Source organism: Lethenteron reissneri, chromosome 67, assembly GCF_015708825.2.
Source record: "Lethenteron reissneri isolate LAM-NWPU_2019-01 chromosome 67, ASM1570882v1, whole genome shotgun sequence".
NCBI lineage: Eukaryota > Metazoa > Chordata > Hyperoartia > Petromyzontiformes > Petromyzontidae > Lethenteron > Lethenteron reissneri.
In genome coordinates, this window is record NC_083845.1 from 929667 (window position 1) to 949112 (window position 19446).

General features: G+C 52.9%; 1 protein-coding gene across 1 annotated transcript; it reads left to right on the top strand.

Annotated features, from left to right (window-relative positions):
* The first annotated feature begins 121 nt into the window (after positions 1–121).
* On the top strand, positions 122–18056 carry LOC133360028 (uncharacterized). Its single transcript, XM_061578596.1, has 8 exons — positions 122–300; positions 4000–4150; positions 6769–6836; positions 9683–10420; positions 10685–10773; positions 11864–12064; positions 13431–13500; positions 15480–18056. Exons 1-8 carry the CDS (start codon positions 196–198, stop codon positions 15684–15686), a joined length of 1629 nt encoding a protein of 542 aa, XP_061434580.1. The 5' UTR covers positions 122–195; the 3' UTR covers positions 15687–18056.
* Positions 18057–19446: the final 1390 nt, after the last annotated feature.

Consider the following 19446-nt stretch of genomic DNA (forward strand, 5'->3'; position numbering starts at 1 on the left):
ATTCTTTCACTCCGTGACCCCCCCTCGTCCCTACCTAAGATGGCGCGCGGGGGGGCGGGGCTAAAGAAGCAACGTCACGGCTCACTGCGGGGGAGTCTCCCAGCCAATCGCGTGGCACGTTGCCTCTAAAGTGCAGAGACCGCGATGAAGGCGGCGGCATCGCGTGCGTGAGTTCGCGGGACGCAGCCGCCGAGCATGTCGCCCTACGTCTACGAGCGCCTCCTCGCCTCGCCCTGCCTGGCCGCGGGAAGAAGGCTAAAGCTGCGCGCCCTGGCCAAGCAGGACCGCGATCAGACGCCGGTGAGGATGACCACCACCCCGACCCCCGTATCACTCAAACCCCCCATCACCCTCACCTCCCCACGGGCTTAGGTGCCCCGATCCCGGTAGGGAATCCAGGCGAGGTCGACGCCTCGGCTCTTGGTTAGGCCTTGGCTGCCGGGGAAGGTGAACGAGGTCACGGGCTCGGAGCTCGAATTATTTCCGAGTGAATTAAAATTTGATCTCGCCACGATCTCGCAAGCTAAGCGGGGTTGAGCCTGGCTAAGTGCTCGGGTAAATGCGACCGACAGGGACGGAAGCCGCTGAGACGGAGCGGTGAGGTCAGTGTTGGTGCTGGTGGGGGGGGGGGTATCGTGATAACAGCGCTGGACCGTGAAGACTGGTGGCGGGGTGGGCAGGCCTTGAGCCAGCAGTGGATATATCGTGGTTGATGCTTGGGAAGGAGGTGTTATAGGCTCGGGCTATTGCGCTGTGGGTAGTTAGCTCACTGCTCTCGGAGCTCAACGGGCTCAACGGGCCCGAGTTTGATTCCCGTTCACGGTTAGCATCTGACGTGGAGAATATTTAACGTGGTCCTGGGTCTCCCACCGGCTGGCTCAACCTTAAACGGTTTCCTGTTACTGGAGATACAAAGGCGGCCACGTGTGGCGCTGTATCAGCTCGCGAACAGCCCCCAACGGCCTACAGACCCCGACGTGCACCTTGGACAGATATCGCAGTGTTAGCAGCACCCTCATGAGCACAACAGCCTTGAGACTAAGCGAGGCTTTGCTGGGTAAATAACGTGAATTGTTAACGTTATTTACCATAATTATTATTTTAATCACGAGCATGAAACAAAATCGATACGTTAGCAATGCCCTGAAATGCAATGGCCTTCACAGCGCAGAGACAATGTATTCTGTACGGAGCAGATGCGATTTTTTTTATTTTACCTGTAAAGGCTCAGCGAGCTATATAGATATTTTTCAGACGCGACCTGGTTATATCACAAATGATAGCGCGACGAGAAGTGGCTTCATCATCGCGTGGAAATGTCTCTCAGCTACATGACTCCAAAGATACAGGTGACCCTGGCTGGTTTATTAACCGCAGTGGGGAATTTTGGCATTGCATTCGATGAGTGATGGATGCTGCTGGTCTGGCCTCTTGTGAAAGGAAACCAGACAACCTTTGAACTCAGGCATCCAAGTATTTTATTTAACCAGATAACTCAAGAGACCAGGATAGACCTGCTAAGCTGAATGTAACAAGAGGGTCCACGTTTTCACAAGCAAGAGACAGGCATGCATGTATAATGCACGTGACTTGGGTGATTATCTCACTGTGTAATGAGCTCCCGTTTTTCCCTCCACATATTTAGAATCAACATCACGCGTTTAGAGTTTGGCTGCTACACGTTTACAAGTGATGAGAAGCCGCTTCGTCGAAGTATCATTTGTGGCCTGGTCGCTTCTGAAAAAGAGCTAAATAGTTCAGTTGGGCCTTACCTGGTATAATACAAATACATCGTTTATCGTAGACACTGTCCGGATGTTTCAAGGTTGTGCGATTTCCTCACACGATCCAGTTTGGTTAAACCCGGAATGGATCATGGTATCTTAGCCGGCCTGAATGTTAAAGGCCAGCGCAAATTGTTCATCTGAATGCGGGTCAGGTTTCTCGGGTGGAGAAAAGAGCGTGCACGCATATAGAGGATATGCACACGTGAATAGTACGTGGAAGAGTGAGGTTATTTGAATGAACGCATAGACAATGGCACGCACAACACGTGGCGTTGGGAATGTGAATGCTCATTTAAATGCAAAGCCACAGGGCGGATAAAACACGTAAGAGGTTGCACAGTGGGGGGGGAGTCTAGGGGGGGCATCTGAGAGTCACGCCCAGAGTCCAGTTCCAGTTCATCCTTAAGACCACGTGGGCGGATGTACATCGGGCTTTTTTGGGGCCCTAACAATGTAAAACATTTAAACAAACTCGAGAAAGGAGCCGCATGCAGAGGCGTGATGACTGTTCAGTTTCATTTCTTAGGTATAGCCCTGTGCAACCCTCCAACTTTTGTTATCCACTCTCGGTGTGTGCCCTGTGCTATGTTTGTGCTTTGAATGAGGGCCATTCCTCCGAAACGTCGACTAATGCTTAAATCTTGACTGAAAGCTTTCGTGACTGCAGGAATTAATATTCGTGGGTCTTTCAGTAAAGTCACGTGTAAAATCATGGGCTCTCCTCTGCCAGTACCAAAATATAAGAATAGGTTTTTTTGCAAACAAAAAATGTACTCTGATAATATATGCATTGTCTTTGAAACAGTTTCAAAGACAATGCATATATTATCAGAGTAAGTTTTTATGGTTTGCATTCTGACCACAAGTATTGTGGTTAATGCAGACATGATTCCTTGTCAAAGATTTCAGTTTGGTGTTTTAACATCTTAACACCAGTTTTGTTGCCAGAAAAAAGGGGAAAACCTATTCTTACGTAGATAGGTTCAAATAAAATAAAAAATAACAAAATGTTTCGATCGTAACGCAAGTGGTCGTCTTCAGGGAAAAAACTTTGAACCTTCAGGAAAAAACCTTTTTCAGGAAAAAACCTTTTCCCTGAAGGAAAAAACCTTTTTCAGGAAAAAACCTTTTCCCTGAAGACGACCGCTCGCGTTGTGATCGAAACATCGTAGTTTTCTATTATTTTTGATTACTTTCTTTTAACCTATCTCCGTGACTTTACCAAAAGAGCCAAGAATATAATGTGTGCTTTTTTAAGAGCGCAGTGTTTTTTGATTTAATGACTGTTAAGGGGCCATCTACTTAGTAGGAACGCAAAAATCTGTCACAACTTGATCCCCCCCCCCCCCGCACGTTTGACGCACCCCCCCCCCCCAATCCTATAGAACGGCCAATATTTAATCCACGCAGAAGCGGTCAAGGATTCATAATATTAACGTGTTTAAGCAATCAGATAGTCCACCGGCGGACTATCTAACGAATTTGAAGGCCAATGTAGGCAAATTATGATCAAGGCTTCACGCCCCCCCCCCCCTCCGTTTCCTATGCGTGAACCCAGTGGCCCACGTACATTGTCAGTAGACCCCCCCCATACGCAAGCGTACACATTTTGGTTAACCCTCCCCCCTCCATGCGTACGTACTAAATGGATGGCCCCTAACGGTTGGCTGCGGAGTTTCCACACCGCGCAGAAATGCCACACGGGCCAGGGCAGTCCCCGTCTCGTCCTGCGCTGCACAGTGACTACTGCTGAAGTTCTGCGGGATTGGACGTGCAATCCAGAATTGGATTGTGTTTTTGGTGGTTTCATTTGTGCTTACTGTACTGTACTTGTTTTATATTGCTTTGTATATATTATATAACAAAAGCAAATAGCTAATAAAAATTAACCATATATATTTGTGTGTGATAGGGTGGGCTAGAGGTAGTTGTAGCAGTTAGCGTTCTGCGCTATGAACCCGGTGGCCCGTGTTTAACTCCCACTCATGGCCAATGCCAGTGACGATTATCTGAACCAGTCCTGGGCCTCCACTAGGTCTACTCGGCCTCAAATGAGTACCTGGTGCGATGGGTAAACATCGCCACTCGGGAAACAACGGTGGCTGGCCAAGGGTGTAGGGCTGCTACGTGTATGTATGTTGAACTTCTTTCGTACCATACGTAGCCAAGCGCGCTAATCAGAGGTGTGTAACCTATCATCGTGTTCCCGCAGGCGTTTGTCTCGGTGCGATGGTTTGGCGCTGGGCCGTGGGGGGGGCGTCAACTGGGCCCACCCCCCCGACGTCTTGCTGCCCCCATTGCCCTGCCCAGCTTCCCCCATGGCTGCCCTCGGGGCCTCCGCTGCCTTCCCGAGAGACCCGAGCGTGAGTGCTCACCGCACAGACACGGGCAGTCCTATGCAGCCCCACACAGCCTCACGCAGCCTCCAAGTTGCGTCGACCACATGGAACAACCAAGTTGAATCGATTTATATAAACTAGGTTTTATTTCACCAGGTAAGGCCCCACTGAGCTGTATAGCGCTCTTTCAGAAGCGACCCTGACCATCACAAATGATAGCTCAACGAAGTGTGGAAATATTCTTGAAAACGCAGTGAAATTGATTCTTAATCTGGAGGGTAAAACCAAAGGACCTGGAGAAAACTCCACGTGACCACGGGGGGAGAGAGAGATACAAACTCCAAATATACAGGCGTCAGGGTAGGGATGGAACCCACAGTCTCCTGTATACCAGGCGAGGACGTTGACATCTAGCCGCCATGGCGCACCGCACAGTGTTCGCTCGCTCTCTTAGAGAGAGATAACGATTCGATGAGTGGGTAGGAACCGCAGGCGAGCTGGGAAGGCAGCAGCCATGCGGGGAGCGTGGTGCCACCAACAGTTGTCCAAGCTCTGTAGTCCTCTATATATTGAGGTGTTATAGGCCAATCAATGAGTGTTTACATGTGTGGGAAGAAACTGGAAGCCCACACATGCGAGGGGGAAACACTATATCCCATTCGGATGGGGCAGAGTCCACATGTTTGCTGTACTGCCTTCTCTTGGCGAGCCAGGGTATGGCTCCTTCCCAGCGCCCACGAGTAGGAATGTTCATGACGTTAGTGTGCGATCCACCAACCCTTGCTGCCTTCAAAGTGCCGCATTTCAGGCCACATGCAGAGCCACCAATCCGCTCTCCCCACAGTCCTCAATGCTATATTTTATCACGAACCACAATCGTGCCGTTGCAGTCATGTGAAAAAATACTCCCATTGGAATCCAGTAGTGTGGAGGCTACGCTGCCACACGTGGCGTGGCTGCCTGTGATCCAGCAGTTGTGAAGGCATCGGCAGCTAGGGCTTGGTGGATTGCTGCACAGATGTTGCGAAACTCCCTTCTGCCCGTGGACGTCAAGGAGGAGTAGCTGTACCCTGGAGAAGGCGGTACAACAAAAGTGTGCACTCCACCTGATCTCTCTGTGTGGATCGAGTGTTTCCCCCTCGCACGCGAGGGTTTTTTCACAACATGCAAACACTTGGCCGATAACACCTTAATATAGAGAGGACAGCAGAACTGAGGCAAATTGCTGGTGCTGGCTCATCGCGTGGCCGCCTGTTCCCACTTGTGCTGCGGTTCCTCTTAATGCCCGAGTGCGGCTGGGCTGCGTGTTACAAGTCGGAGTTATAACTAACTATTTTAACTACAGTAGAACCCCTCTTAACGACCACCCCTGTTAACGGCTAATTGCTTAAAGTCGAGCCTCCATAGAGCACAACGTGTTCGCTTACCGACCATTTCCCTGTTTACGACGGGTTGTTGTAGGTACAGTAAATATTAATTAATGCATTGATTAACCATGTTTCTTTTAATGTTGTTAGTATATTTTAATTAATATCCATTGTTTAAATATCAAAGTATTTTTGTTTGTGCTATCGGAATGAATTAAGCCTCTAACATGTACTTCCTGTACTTTAGAGGGGTCTACTGTAATTTAAATTTTAACAGCTAAGGCCCACTGAGCTATATTGCTCTTTTTCAGAAGCGACCTGGCCACAAACAATTGCCCAACGAAGTGGCTTATGACGAGGAAATTTATAGCAGCCAAATACTCGAAACGCATGTTTCTAGATGTGGAGGGAAAAAAACGGAGGACCCGGAGAAAAATCCACGTGACCATGAGGAGAGAGACACGCAAACTCCAATTATACAGAAGGCGTCAGGGTCGGGGTTGAACCCACAACCTCCTGCATGCCAGGCGAGGTAGTTAACATCTCGCCACCGAGGCACCCCTCGAGCAATCATCGCCCCCCCCCCAAAACCTGGCAGGACCCTCCTAATAAAGAGTCGTAAGACTCGTGAGGCTTTTAATCTGTAAACAGGCGTCGTAGTAATTACAATGCAGGAATTATAAATACAATGGATGCATTCCTGGAAACCTCGTCATAAAGTCACTGTTAATCGGGCCCCATTTTCCCATAGACAGGAGAAACAGTAGAAACATCACTTGCCGATGTGTTTTTTTTTTCCACGGCAATTCACGTCGGAAACCAGCGCGGCTGTTCAAATGCGTTCGGAGTCATGTCGTGTCGGAAAACGCAACGTAAATTTAATTTCTGCATCGGAAATGGATCCATGGTGACATTGTACAAAGGTCGTAGTTGTGGAACCAATTTAAATCGGACCGGAGACCACCCATCTGTATGTTGAACTTCTTTTGCACTGTATGTAGCCAACCGTGCTAATAGGAGGTGGTCAGCATGGCCCACAATGGTTTATTACGCACAGTAAACACACAGTTGCAAGGGACCCTTAACCAGAGTTAATTGTTTATCATGGAAGTGTCTGGGGGATAGTAATTAGGCAATGTATCAGTGCATCTTGATTAATTATTCTTGGTACTGGTTAAGCCCCTCCAGTGAGCTGCAGATGGAGGCTGCTGTGCCAGAACAAAGGGAGTGTTTGAGATCATCACAGCAGGGTTTGTGTGCCTGTGTTTGCTGCAGTGAGGCCCCTGCTGTGCTGGTCCCTAGAAATGAGCCGATCACCTGACTTCATCACCCGGCCCGTACCGGTGAGATCCAGCCGGCCCCAAACAACGGGCACACCACACGCATACAAAGACAACAAGACCACCCTAAGCATGCAGATATGCCATACACACCACGCACACACACACCACACACACACCACACGCACACCACGCATGCACACCACACACGCACACCACACACACACACACACCACACACAGATCCTCAAGGCCACACTACGCATACATCTACACCACAGGGACACGGCACACACCACACACACACCACACACAGCACACACACACCACACACAGACGACAAGACCACACACATACATCTACACCACGGGGACACGGCACACACCAGAGATACATCACATCACACAACTAAGAACACTACACATACACGAAGCGTACACACCACAGAAACATACCACTCGTGCACACCACTCGCACACACTGAACAGATACGTCACATACCTGGGAACGATAACGCATACACACCACTCACACAGCCCTCAGGCACACGACGCACGCACACCAAACAAACCATACACGCACACCACACAAACCATACACGCACACCACACAAACCATACATGCACACCACACAAACCATACACGCACACACGATGCATACACCCAACTCGCGTACACCACACACACAAATCGCACGCACACCATACACACCACTCGTGCACACAAAAACACACACACACCACACACTAAGCATACACACCACTCATCACGCACCACATACGCACGCTATGCTTACTCCACAGAAAAACCACTCAGGTACACAGTGCACACAAACCAAGCAGACACACGACACAGATGCTACAAAACCACACGACAGACACCCCACACAGCCACCCTACGGACGCAGCCACATCTGTATGTGTGCGCGTGAAGGGGTGTACGTATGTAACTGCGTGTATATGTCGGTGCTGTGTGTGCGTGTGGGGAGTGGTGGAGTTAGTGGGAAGTTCACTGCACTACGAACCCCGCGAACGAAGTTCAAACTGGTCCTGGGCCTCCCCAACGTCGACTCAGCCTCAAATGGGTACCTGGTGCGGTGTGTAAACGTCGCCACTTGGGAGACAAAGGCGGGCGTGGTGGTTGCCACCCATCCCCTCGTGTGCCGTAAAGGCCATCATAGGTGCTCGCTAACAGCACTTGCCCCAACAGCCTATTCAGGCTATACCGGGGTCTTTGTTTTGTGTGTAATTGGGAAGCGGGAGTGTAGTGGTTAGCCCGCTGCACTACAATCCAACACCAATGACGAATATCTGAACCGGTCCTGTGCCTCCCCTAGGTCGACCTAACCTAAAGAATGAATGCCAAGTGCGATGTGTAAACATTGCCACTGGGGAAACAAAGGTGGCCGGGCATGGTGCTAGTGATCCACCCCCTCGTGTACCGTGCTGGCCTCGTGCTAACAGCACTTGCCCCAACAGTCTGTTAAGGCTGGACGGGGGATTTTTTTTGTCTTTGTGTGTGTGCGCGCGCTGTGTCTGTGCCGTGTGTATGAACAGTATTTATGTAACTGTGTGTGTAACTGTATGTCCTGTGTGTGTTGCTGTGTGTAACCGTGTGTGCAACAACGGAGGGGAGAGGAGTGACGCTCAAAACAACGAACGGAGCGCTGGGCGGCTAAAACACAAAGTTGGCACAGTAGGGGGCACAGGTTGTGCATCAGCCAGTCATCTCAGTCAACCCATGGCACCTGCTGGGTCTGTCCCGTGACCTCCTGCCACATAGCCTGGCACAAGCGCCGTTGTGACGTCACCGCCATTTAATGGCGGTTGTCGCTGTGTGTGTGTGTGAAACGCTGTGTGGGTGTGTGCGTAACGCTGTGTCTGTGTGTAACGCTGTGTCTGTGTGTGTGCGTAACGCTGTGTCTGTGTGTGTGCGTAACGCTGTGTCTGTGTGTGTGCGTAACGCTGTGTCTGTGTGTGTGCGTAACGCTGTGTGTGTGTGTAACGCTGTGTGTGTGTGTGTGTAACGCTGTGTTTGCGTAACGCTGTCTTTGTGTTTGCGTAACGCTGTGTCTGTGTGCGTGCGTAACGCTTTGTCTGTGTGCGTGCGTAACGCTGTGTCTGTGTGCTTGCGTAACGCTGTGTGTGTGTGCGTGCGTAACGCTGTGTTTGTGTGCGTGCGTAACGCTGTGTGTGTGTGCGTGCGTAACGCTGTGTGTGTGTGCGTACGTAACGCTGTGTGTGTGTGTGCGTGCGTAACGCTGTGTGTGTGTGCGTGCGTAACGCTGTGTGTGTGTGCGTGCGTAACGCTGTGTGTGCGCGTGCGTAACGCTGTGTGTGTTGAACGCTCTGTGTGTGTTGAACGCTCTGTGTGTGTTGAACGCTCTGTGTGTGTTGAACGCTCTGTGTGTGTGTAACGCTCTGTGCGTGTGTAACGCTCTGTGCGTGCGTAACGCTGTGTGTGTGCGTGCGTAACGCTGTGTGTGTGTGCGTGCGTGCGTAACGCTGTGTGTGTGTGCGTGCGTGCGTAACGCTGTGTGTGTGTGCGTGCGTAACGCTGTGTGTGTGTGCGTGCGTGCGTAACGCTGTGTGTGTGTGCGTGCGTAACGCTGTGTGTGCGTGCGTGCGTAACGCTGTGTGTGCGTGCGTGCGTAACGCTGTGCGTGTGTAACGCTCTGTGTTTAACGCTGTGTGTGCGCGTGCGTAACGCTGTGTGTGTAACGCTCTGTGTGTGTAACGCTGTGTGTGTGTGTACGTGCGCGCGTAACGCTGTGTGTGTGCGTGCGTAACGCTGTGTGTGTGCGTGCGTAACGCTGTGTGTGTGCGTGCGTAACGCTGTGTGTGTGCGTGCGTAACGCTGTGTGTGCGCGTGCGTAACGCTGTGTGTGTGTAACGCTGTGTGTACGCACAGAAGGAGGCGATGGCCTTGATGTCGCCCGGCATGTCTGCTCCCCTCGAGTGGATGTTGTTGGGCCCCTTCACGGCCGCCGACGGGAGCCAGCGGGATGACATCGCGGTGCGCCACAGCCTCGACTGCGTGGGGCCACCGGGCCACCCGATGACCCGTTCCCTCGACGGTCCGCGGCGGGACGGTGCGCTGAAGGCTGTGGGCGGCTTCTGGCACGGACCGCCCGGCCCGGCGTCGAAAGTGTCGCCGTGCCCGCCCGTGGTATTGACGCCGGAAGAGCCGCGGCGAGGACCGGTGGCCCGGATGGAATTTCCTTCGGGGGGCAACCCCGCCGAGGTGGCGCCACCCCCCACGTCCCCGCGGCATCGTCGATCGGCGCTCTCCGCTCGCGACGACCCCCGGCACTCGCCGGCGGCCACGGCCGCGGGGGCAGCCGCCCCTCTCCATCTCGAGCTGACGCCAAGCGGCTCGGAACTCGACTCTTCTCGCTCGGCTTTGCTTGCCGCCGGCAACGGATACGGCCCCTCGCCGTACGGCGTTGTAGAGCCAGGTTTCCCCGACTTCACCGACTTTGCCGACTGCGCCGGGAGCTGTGCTGGCGACCACGGCCGCCACCGGCTGAGCTTTGCCGCCGCGACGGCGCCGCGGGGGTCGTCGGCACGGAGCGGCCGTGCCGGGGGAGGCCGCGGCGGGGACATGCAGGAGCACCTCATCAACGTGCACAGCGCCCTGCAGCACGAGGTGGGGGAAGGGGAGGGGGAAAAGGAGCCTTGGGCGACGTTGTCCTCTCCAGATTGTAGTGTTGGGGCAAGGGTGAAGGGGGGGGAGGGTAAGCAGTGGGGCGGGGAGTCGTGTTGCTGTAAATGTTGCGACACGCTCGGGCAGGGCTCTACAATTGCCCGCGGTTGTGGGTTGCCCGTGGGTTAACCGTGGGTGTCCGTGGGTGCCAGTGGTTGCCCATGGTTTTCCGTGGTTAATGGTGGATTGCCCTGGTGTCACCTGCAGCTGCCCCACTTCTTCATGAAGAGGCACAACTTCAAACTCTACTCGTCAAACGTCGTCTTCATTGTCGAGTTCCTCCGTCTCAAGACGAGGTGGGGGTGACACCAGATCTCTCCCCTCTGTCGTGTGCGCGCTGTGCGTACGTTAAACCCCCGTCTCTATCTGCGAGGGGTTCCCGTTCTTGAAAACGTTCGCAAATGCAGAATTCAAAAATGCAGGAACACTGCACCTGTGTGTTTGCGGTGCTGTGTGTGCACTGTGTGTGTGTTGACGACGCCGTGTGTGTTTTTGATGGTACCATGTGTGTGCGCTGTGTGTGTGTATTGACGGTACCGTGTGTGCGCTGTGTGTGTGTATTGACGGTACCGTGTGTGTGCGCCGTGTGTGTGTATTGACGGTACCGTGTGTGCGCTGTGTGTGTGTGTATTGACGGTACCGTGTGTGTGCGCCGTGTGTGTGTGTATTGACGGTACCGTGTGTGTGCGCCGTGTGTGTGTATTGACGGTACCGTGTGTGCGCTGTGTGTGTGTGTGTGTATTGACGGTACCGTGTGTGTGCGCCGTGTGTGTGTATTGACGGTACCGTGTGTGCGCCGTGTGTGTGTATTGACGGTATCGTGTGTGTGCGCCGTGTGTGTGTATTGACGGTACCGTGTGTGTGCGCCGTGTGTGTGTTTTGACGGTACCGTGTGTGTGCGCTGTGTGTGTGTATTGACGGTGCCGCGTTTGTGCGCTGTGTGTGTGTATTGACGGTGCCGCGTTTGTGCACTGTGTGTGTGTATTGACGGTGCCGTGTGTGTGCGCTGTGTGTGTGTTGACGGTGCCGTGTGTGTGCGCTGTGTGTGTGTGTGTTGACGGTACCGTGTGTGTGCGCTGTGTGTGTGTGCGTTTACGGTACCGTGTGTGTGCGCCGTGTGTGTGTTTTGACGGTGCCGTGTGTGTGCGCCGTATGTGTGTGTGACGGTGCCGTGTGTGTGACGGTGCCGTGTGTGTGCGCTGTGTGTGTGTGTGTTTACGGTACCGTGTGTGTGCGCTGTGTGTGTGTGTGTGTTTACGGTACCGTGTGTGTGCGCTGTGTGAATGTATTGACGGTGCCGTGTGTGTGCGCTGTGTGAATGTATTGACGGTGCCGTGTGTGTATTGATGGGGCTATGTGTGCTGCGTGCGTGCCTTCCTTGCGCAGAGGCGTGGTGCTGTACCAGCTCTCCCTCTCGCTGCTGAACCTCCTCTACTCCCTCTACTTCGTGGACGCCCAAATGGAGGTGCTCAGCCTCACGCGCCACGACGACAGCGCCAGCGTGCAGGCGCGCTGGCGCCTGCGGGGGCTGCCCTTCCACGTCTTCCTGCTGCGGTTCTACCGCCGCGACAAATCCACGCTCTACAGGTGCTCGACGCTCGTTACGGGGCGGCGAGATGTTAACAACCTCACCCTGACGATGCCTGTCGTCTATTTGGAGTCTGCGTGTTCTCTCTCTCTCTCGCCCTGTGGTCGCGTGGGTTTCTCTCTAGGTCCTCCGGTTGTTCCCACCACATTGAGAATCATCGTGCGTTTACGTATGTCTACATGTTGAACTTGTTTCGCACCGCACGGAGCCAACCTTGGTAATCGGAGGTTCGGAGTATTTGGCTCCTGCTTTAAATTTCCACATGATGAGCCACTTCATTGAGCGATCATTTGTGGTCCAGGTCACTTCTGAAAAAGAGCTACATAGCTCGGTGGGCATTACTTGGTAAAATTAAAAATAGTTTATAGTCAAAGCTAACGAGCTGGCGCAAGGGGGTGAGGATGGTGACGTGAGGTCGCACTCGATGAGGGTTGTGCTGGCGACGTCACGTCGACATCGCGTCGCCAACGTAACATCGACGTGACGTCGGCGGTTGCGTTGTTCTCGTTGCTTGGGGTGATGACCCCAACGGTGGCGCGTTCGCTGCTCGTTGCGGAGGTTTCACGGTTTGACTCCGGCAGGCCGTCCCGGTTCATGCCGCGGTCGCGCCGTTTACCGCGAGATGCCCGCACGCCGCCCGCTTCACCCTGCAGCGGACGTCAGCGGATCCCGAAAGGATAAAAAATTTACGAGCTTTATATAGCCCCCGGCAAGAATATAGGAGGTGTTTAAGGAGGTGTTTAAGATATTCAGACGCCAAATAAACACCCATCGCAAGGCATCGAGCCTGCATGCTTCTGGTAAAACATGCAAACAAATGTGCTTTGATAATAATGGACACATTGTCCTCGGAACCGATTGACCGACACCATAGACGGCCTCCTTAATGGCCTTGTTTCACCAGCGGTGTTAGACCAGAGAAGGCCAAAGGGCACAAACACGACGCAAAGCATTAATGGCTCGGGTAGGGCGGTTTAATATACGGGACTATGTATTTTAACATTTAACACCTGTATTCTTGCCAGAAAAAGTTAAAGCCGATTACGTTTTATTCATTATCTTGTTACCGGTGGCAACAAAGGAGTCCGCATAGGTTACAGATCCTAAAAGAACGCTTGGCCATCGTGCCAAATTGTAAAAATGACTCCGCAAATCACTCGGTTGGGATCGCACGCAGCAGCAGCAGCGGGCAACAATCATCGCCCTCTAACCACGGAACCACCGCAGCCTGCGTCTCACTGCCGCGGTGGCGCCTTCCTACGTCACCGTCGGCCCGTCGCTAGGGGAAGGATTGCGCCCCTCGCCACGCTCGCGGTGTACTCCCATTTTATTGTTTTTTTATCCGTTGCTGTGTGACGCGCACAGGTACTATGATGCACACTCCACCTTCTACGTGGGGCCAGACGGACTCATACACTGCCACAAGGTGGCCAAGGTGAGAACGAGTTTGCAATGGCCAGCCTCCCTCGCTCCAACTCGCTCTCCCTCGCTCTCACTCGCTCTGCCTATTTCCTCCATCCTCCTCTGCCTACGCCTCCCGTCTTCTCCCCGTGTCCTCCCTCCCTCCCCTGTGTAGTTGTCTGTCTGTGTGTGGGGAGCGGTAGTGTAGCGGTTCGCGCGCCGCGCTACGAATCCGACGACCCGGGTTCGGTTCCCGCTCACGGCCACAACACCAGTGATGATTATCTGAACTGGTCCTGGGCCTCCCCTAGGTCGACACTGCCTCAAATGAGTACCTGGTGTGATGCGTAAACATCGCCACTAGGGAGACAAAGGCGGTCTGGCGTGGTACTGGCCACTCACTCCCTCGTAAACCGTTCTGGCCATAAGTGCTCGCTAACAGCACTTGCCCCAACAGTGTTCAAGGATAGAGGGGGGTCTTTGTCTGTTGTGTAGTAGTGTGTGTGGGGGGCAGTATTGTAGTGGTTAGCATTAGGCCTCGGCAAGGTAAGGTAAAAGGTAAAAACAACGAGCCTATCTTTACCCTACCTTTTACCTTACCACAATACAATCACTCTACCCTACCTTTTACCCTTACCCCATACTAATTACCCGATTACAGGGTAATTACTGGGGTACTACACATGAAAAAGGTTTACAACAGGTAAATGTTAGGTAGAGCGCTTTATTCCTCTATAGATATAAAAGGGAAATTTGTGAATGTGTGTCTGTTCGAAATGTTTAGCATATTTCCCGACATGCAACAAACTTGAAATTTGACACGTGGGCAGCTTCCAGACTGTACACAATGTAAAAAGTATAAAATTAGACTTTTATATTTTGGGGAAGGGGGGGGGGCAATAATGCATATATTTTGCACGGCAAGTGAGCGGTGACGTCACATCTGTGATGTCACCCGCACGCGGCAGCGTCACGCAGTGTGCCTGCTGACGTCACGCATCCCCCCCCCCACCCTCCGCGTAGGCCGTGTGTTAATCCAAGACAAGAATCCAAGTCGCGGGCGAAGCCGGGTAGTCAAGCTAGTCTAGAATACTCTCGATTCCAATTTTAAATGGAGGCCACGGACTGCGCCACGGAGCTTTTAGCGAGCGGTAATCAAGGTATTTACCGGGTAAATACTTTGCGCTACCTTTACCCTACCCTTTACCTTACCCCTTGGCATGGCGCCACCTTTACTCTTTTACCCGGTAAAAAGGGTAAATTACCCTACCTTGCCGAGGCCTAGTTTGCACGCTGCGCTACGAACCCAGGGACCCGAGTTCGATCCCGCTCACGGCCAATATCAGTCATGATTATCTGAACCGGTCCTGGGCCTCCTCTAGGTCGACTCGATCTTAAATGAGAACCAGGTGTGGTGTGTAGTAAGCATGGCCACCTACCACTTAGTGTGTTGTGCTGGCCTCTCTAGGTGCTACTTGCCCCAACAGTCTGTGAAGGCTATGGGTCTGTGGGGGTCTTTGCATGTGCACGTGTGTGTGTATATATATTAGGGTAAGCCCTGCAGAAGTACGAAAGAAACAAACAGCAGACGAGGGCTGTAGACATGATCCGGCAAAACACTGTTTGCGCTGGGTGGGACACGTGCAGGGTGGGGAGGATAGTGTCAGCAACTTGGAGGTTGAGGAAGAGTGTGGCGGGTGAGTGGCAGTGATGCGATTGAGCAGGATGGATGAGAGTCGATTGGTGAGCCCTGGTATCATAGGAGCAGTCTTCACGGGTCCCGCGACCGAGGGGAAGAGCAGGCCTAAGAGCAGATGGTGGGAGACTGATAAGCCAAATCTGTGGGTCTCGTGTGAATCAATGAGTCTTTATACGATAAGTCTATGGCCTTGTAAAAAATCTAGATCTGAGTGTCTCTTCCTCAGTCTGGAGAGGTGGTGGAGGAGGTGTGGTGGAGGTGGCATCGCAGGCTTTGCCCACGATGACATGTCCGTATGTGTGCCTGCACCCCAGCTGATGCCGGTGAACCCCACGGAGCACAAGCTGACTGGGCTCACCCTGGGGGTGCTGGGGGCGCTGGGGCTGCAGGAAGAGCGGCCGGCACTCAGCTTCCTGACCCCGCTTCTGGCGCCGCTCACTCGCGGCCCTTCCTGCCCCTCCGTCTGCTGTTCCTCCTCCTCCTCTCCACCGCCATCCTGCGCCAGCGCCGGACACTCATGAGCGCAGCGGTCACCGGCTTCCTCTCGCGGGCGCACACACGTGCGCACTCGCTCATACACTCGCACACGTGCACACACACATACGTGCACACATACGCGCACACACACACGTGCGCACTCGCTCATACACGCGCGCGCACACATACGCGCGCACACACATACGCGCGCACACACATATGTGCACGTGACACACAAAGACCCCCATATAGCCTGAACAGACTGTTGGGGCAAGTGCTGTTAGAGAGCACCTATGAACACCACGCCTGACCGCCTTTGTTTCGCAATGTATTTACACACCGCACCGGATACTCATTTGAAGCTGAGTCAACCTAGGGGAGGCCCAGGACCGGTTAAAGATAATCATCACTGGTATTGGCCGTGAGTGGGAATCGAAATCAGGTCACCGGGTTCATAGTGCAGCGCGCTATCAGCGAATCGGCTACACTACCGCTCCCCATAATGATCTACTTGGCACACGAGTACAACACATATACTCGTATGCAGCCTCGTGTCACATGCGTCAAAATATTTTTCCCAATCGTACAAGTTCATGTACGGTGGGCCCGCTTGGGTTCCTGCAGCCACCAGAGGCACTACCATTCACCACAATATTAAAACGTGAATCAGTTCTTGAATGGTATTGGTTGTCAACATCGGAACCGGTTTTCAACATCGGAACTGGTGAAAGGAAGGTGGGTGGTGTTAGCCAGACTCTTTGAGCACTGTGCAGACCGCCTTAATTGGTACTCACTAACAACACCTGCTCCAGAACTATGGAGGTTAAAACTGAGGATCTTAATTGTGTACGTCATACGCTGAGTTGAGGCGCAGCCACGAGTGACTTGTGACCAGAACGTTATTTATGACTGAATATTTGCCGGGTCACTGGTAGCCGCAGCCGATAGCGCCAGGCTATGTGCACCTTTTATTTAACCGTTAATGTTGCAGGACTGATTTAGGCCGAGGTGCCTGTCGCCCCCCCCTCCGCCCTACCCTCTTGCTTGGATGCCACAACCCAGGGAGCTCACTCGAGCCAAGCAGGATGTCGAGGCGAGGATTTGCGGCCTGCTTAAGCCGTGGAAAATTAAGAAGTTGAACGTGTCGTGGGAGGCCGACGTTTATGAATGAATGTAAAATCGTGAAGTTAGTTTCCTTGAACGATAAAATAGTGTTGCCAGTGTCGTGATCCTAAATTTAAAAAGGGGCAAAGTGATTTTCTGCTTAAATGAGCTTTGAGGCTTTGGTGGAAAATTCCACATTCTCATGGCGGGTGCAAACCCATTCACAGGGAGGGGAGAGAAAAAAACGATGACTTCTCCACAAAGTTGTAGATAATTTTATCCACCCCAGAGTGAGGGATGGGCTGAGTCAACAACCAGGATTCGAAACTCTCGACCTACCCACTCGCCCGCCTGCCCACCGCTCCGATGTCCTGTAGAGACACGGCTGCTCCTGACGGGAGGCGACAAAAGCCATGTGACCTGGTAACGGCCAATCGCAGCGCAGCTCTTGCATTGTCACTTTATAATCTAAATCGGCTCAAGCCTCCCGCAAACCACGCGGCTTCCGTGTGGTTACCCCCACACTGAATCCCCTCTCATCTATATATCTCCAAGCTTAAAGCCTCCCGTAAACCACGCGGCTTCTATGAATGGTCAACATCATTCTGAATTGTCCCCCTCTCCCCGTCGTCCGCCGTGTAAATGGACGCTGCTCCTCTGTTCCGTGGGGCATCAGCCGCGTCGAGGTCTTCGTGTAGCCCCTTCCGATCCATCCTCACCTCTCCTGACCCAATGCTCCAGTTTCTCCCTTTCCCATTTCCCCCTTTGGTCTCGATTCTTTCCAACCTCCACGTTACCCACCTGACTCCACTGCCCTTCACCTGGTGCTTGCGGCCCACAACAATTTACCGGGTCAGGCGAAGGTGTGCGTGTGCGCACGTTTATGTAGATGCATAAATTATAATCAGTGATTGATTAAGTTCACAAGGCGCACAGGGTATCGCACACAGGTGTAGGTAATCGATTTTCATCGTGACCCCCCCTCCCTCCCTCCAACCGCTATAGGCCGCCATAGCATTCACTGCAATGCTCTTCTTGAATCGAATCGCGACAAGGAATCATGACAGTTGACGGGGGCGAGTGGTCGGACCCGGGGTGGGGTCTCAGACTTGTCAGCCGGGGGTACACGCCAGGCGTGGAGATGCGTTCGGGGTTGCTGGTATGGTAGTTGGGAGTGCAGGCGTCACTTGACCGCAGGTGGTGACCCACCCCCCAGAGACAGGATATGTTTGTATGGATGTTGAACTTCTTTCGCACCGACGTACGTAGCCACCGTGCGAAGCGGAGGTGCGGGGGAAAGGACAACAAACTAAACGCACAAAAAATACCGGACGTTGGGAGGTTGCAGGATGTAAAATATTTTTGGAGTCGGTCGACCCAGGACCGGACGCGACTGAGATGAAGCCCTCCGCCGCCTTCTGTTCGCTTGGAGGTCGACGAAGCGGCCGCAGGGAAGCGTGCGAGCCGTGCGATTCGGTGATGAGAGGAAGACCAGCCCGGCCACGCTCAACTGACTCGCGAGGGCGCGTTTATTTTACAGGCGTGTTGCGTGGCGGTGTTATTTTGTTTTTGCCCCTTTTGCGACTTGCACCGTGTTGTGGTTTTTTAGCGATGGACGTTAAAGCCATTGGCAATGTTGTCGGGAGTGACGCGCGGGGTCCCCTCGTGATCATGGACTGGGGCTTCGTTTAACGGCCGTGGTCGGAGACGCCTTGAGATGCTGGGTTCACAATGGCCATGTCGGTGATTCTGTATCGGATGATTGAACTGGCACCACTGATATCCAGGGTTCTAACCCTTGGGCCCTGTGGTTGTCTATGTCTTGAGATTCGCAATTTCCATGTCGGTGATTCTGTTTCAGATTATTTAACTGACACCACATATCCTGGGTTCAAACCCGGGATCCAAAGTGTCTATTTTGAGATTTGCAATGGCCATGTCGGTGATTGTGTCAGAGAGAGAGAAAGAGAAATACTGACCCAGCACTCCAGTGATCCAAGCGTTAGGTCGATCTCCCTCATCGGGTCCTTCATTGCCACGTCGGATACACGGAGCCAACAATCCCCGAGAAGATCGGAGTTGATGACCTGACTGGCTGTCTCGCCAGGATGGCCACTTGGCCATGATCTACGCTCTGACAGCATTAAGTTGTAGCTCCTTGGCAGCCATCGGAAGTTGTGCCAGGCCCAGCACGAGCGCGTGTGTGTGTGTCGAGGTTCAGTGTTGTCTGTGGCTACGTGGGGTACCGTTTGTAAATAATAAATGCACACGGGTGGGTGGGGGCTGTGGCGCACGGTGCGGTGGAGCGCCCTCCGTGTGAACGTCGCTCATGAACGTTCGTGGTGTAAACTGTTCAGCCAGCCGAGTGTTTCTGACGGGACAGGTGTTAAGATGTTCAAAACTAAAACATGTTTTTCTTTTACCAGGTTAAGGCCTTACTGAGCTATGTGGGTCTTTTTCAGAAGCGACCTGGCTGTCAGAAATGATAGCTCAAGGAATTGGCTTATCATCATCACGTGGAAATATATAGCAGCAATATACTCTCAACGCGTGATGTTGATTCTGAATGTGGAGGGAACAACCGGAGGACCCGGAGAAAAATCCACACGACCACGGGGAGAGCGAGAGACCTGCAAATTCCAAATACACAGCAGCAGGCGTCGGGTCGGGATCGAACCTACGACCTGTATACCAGGCGAG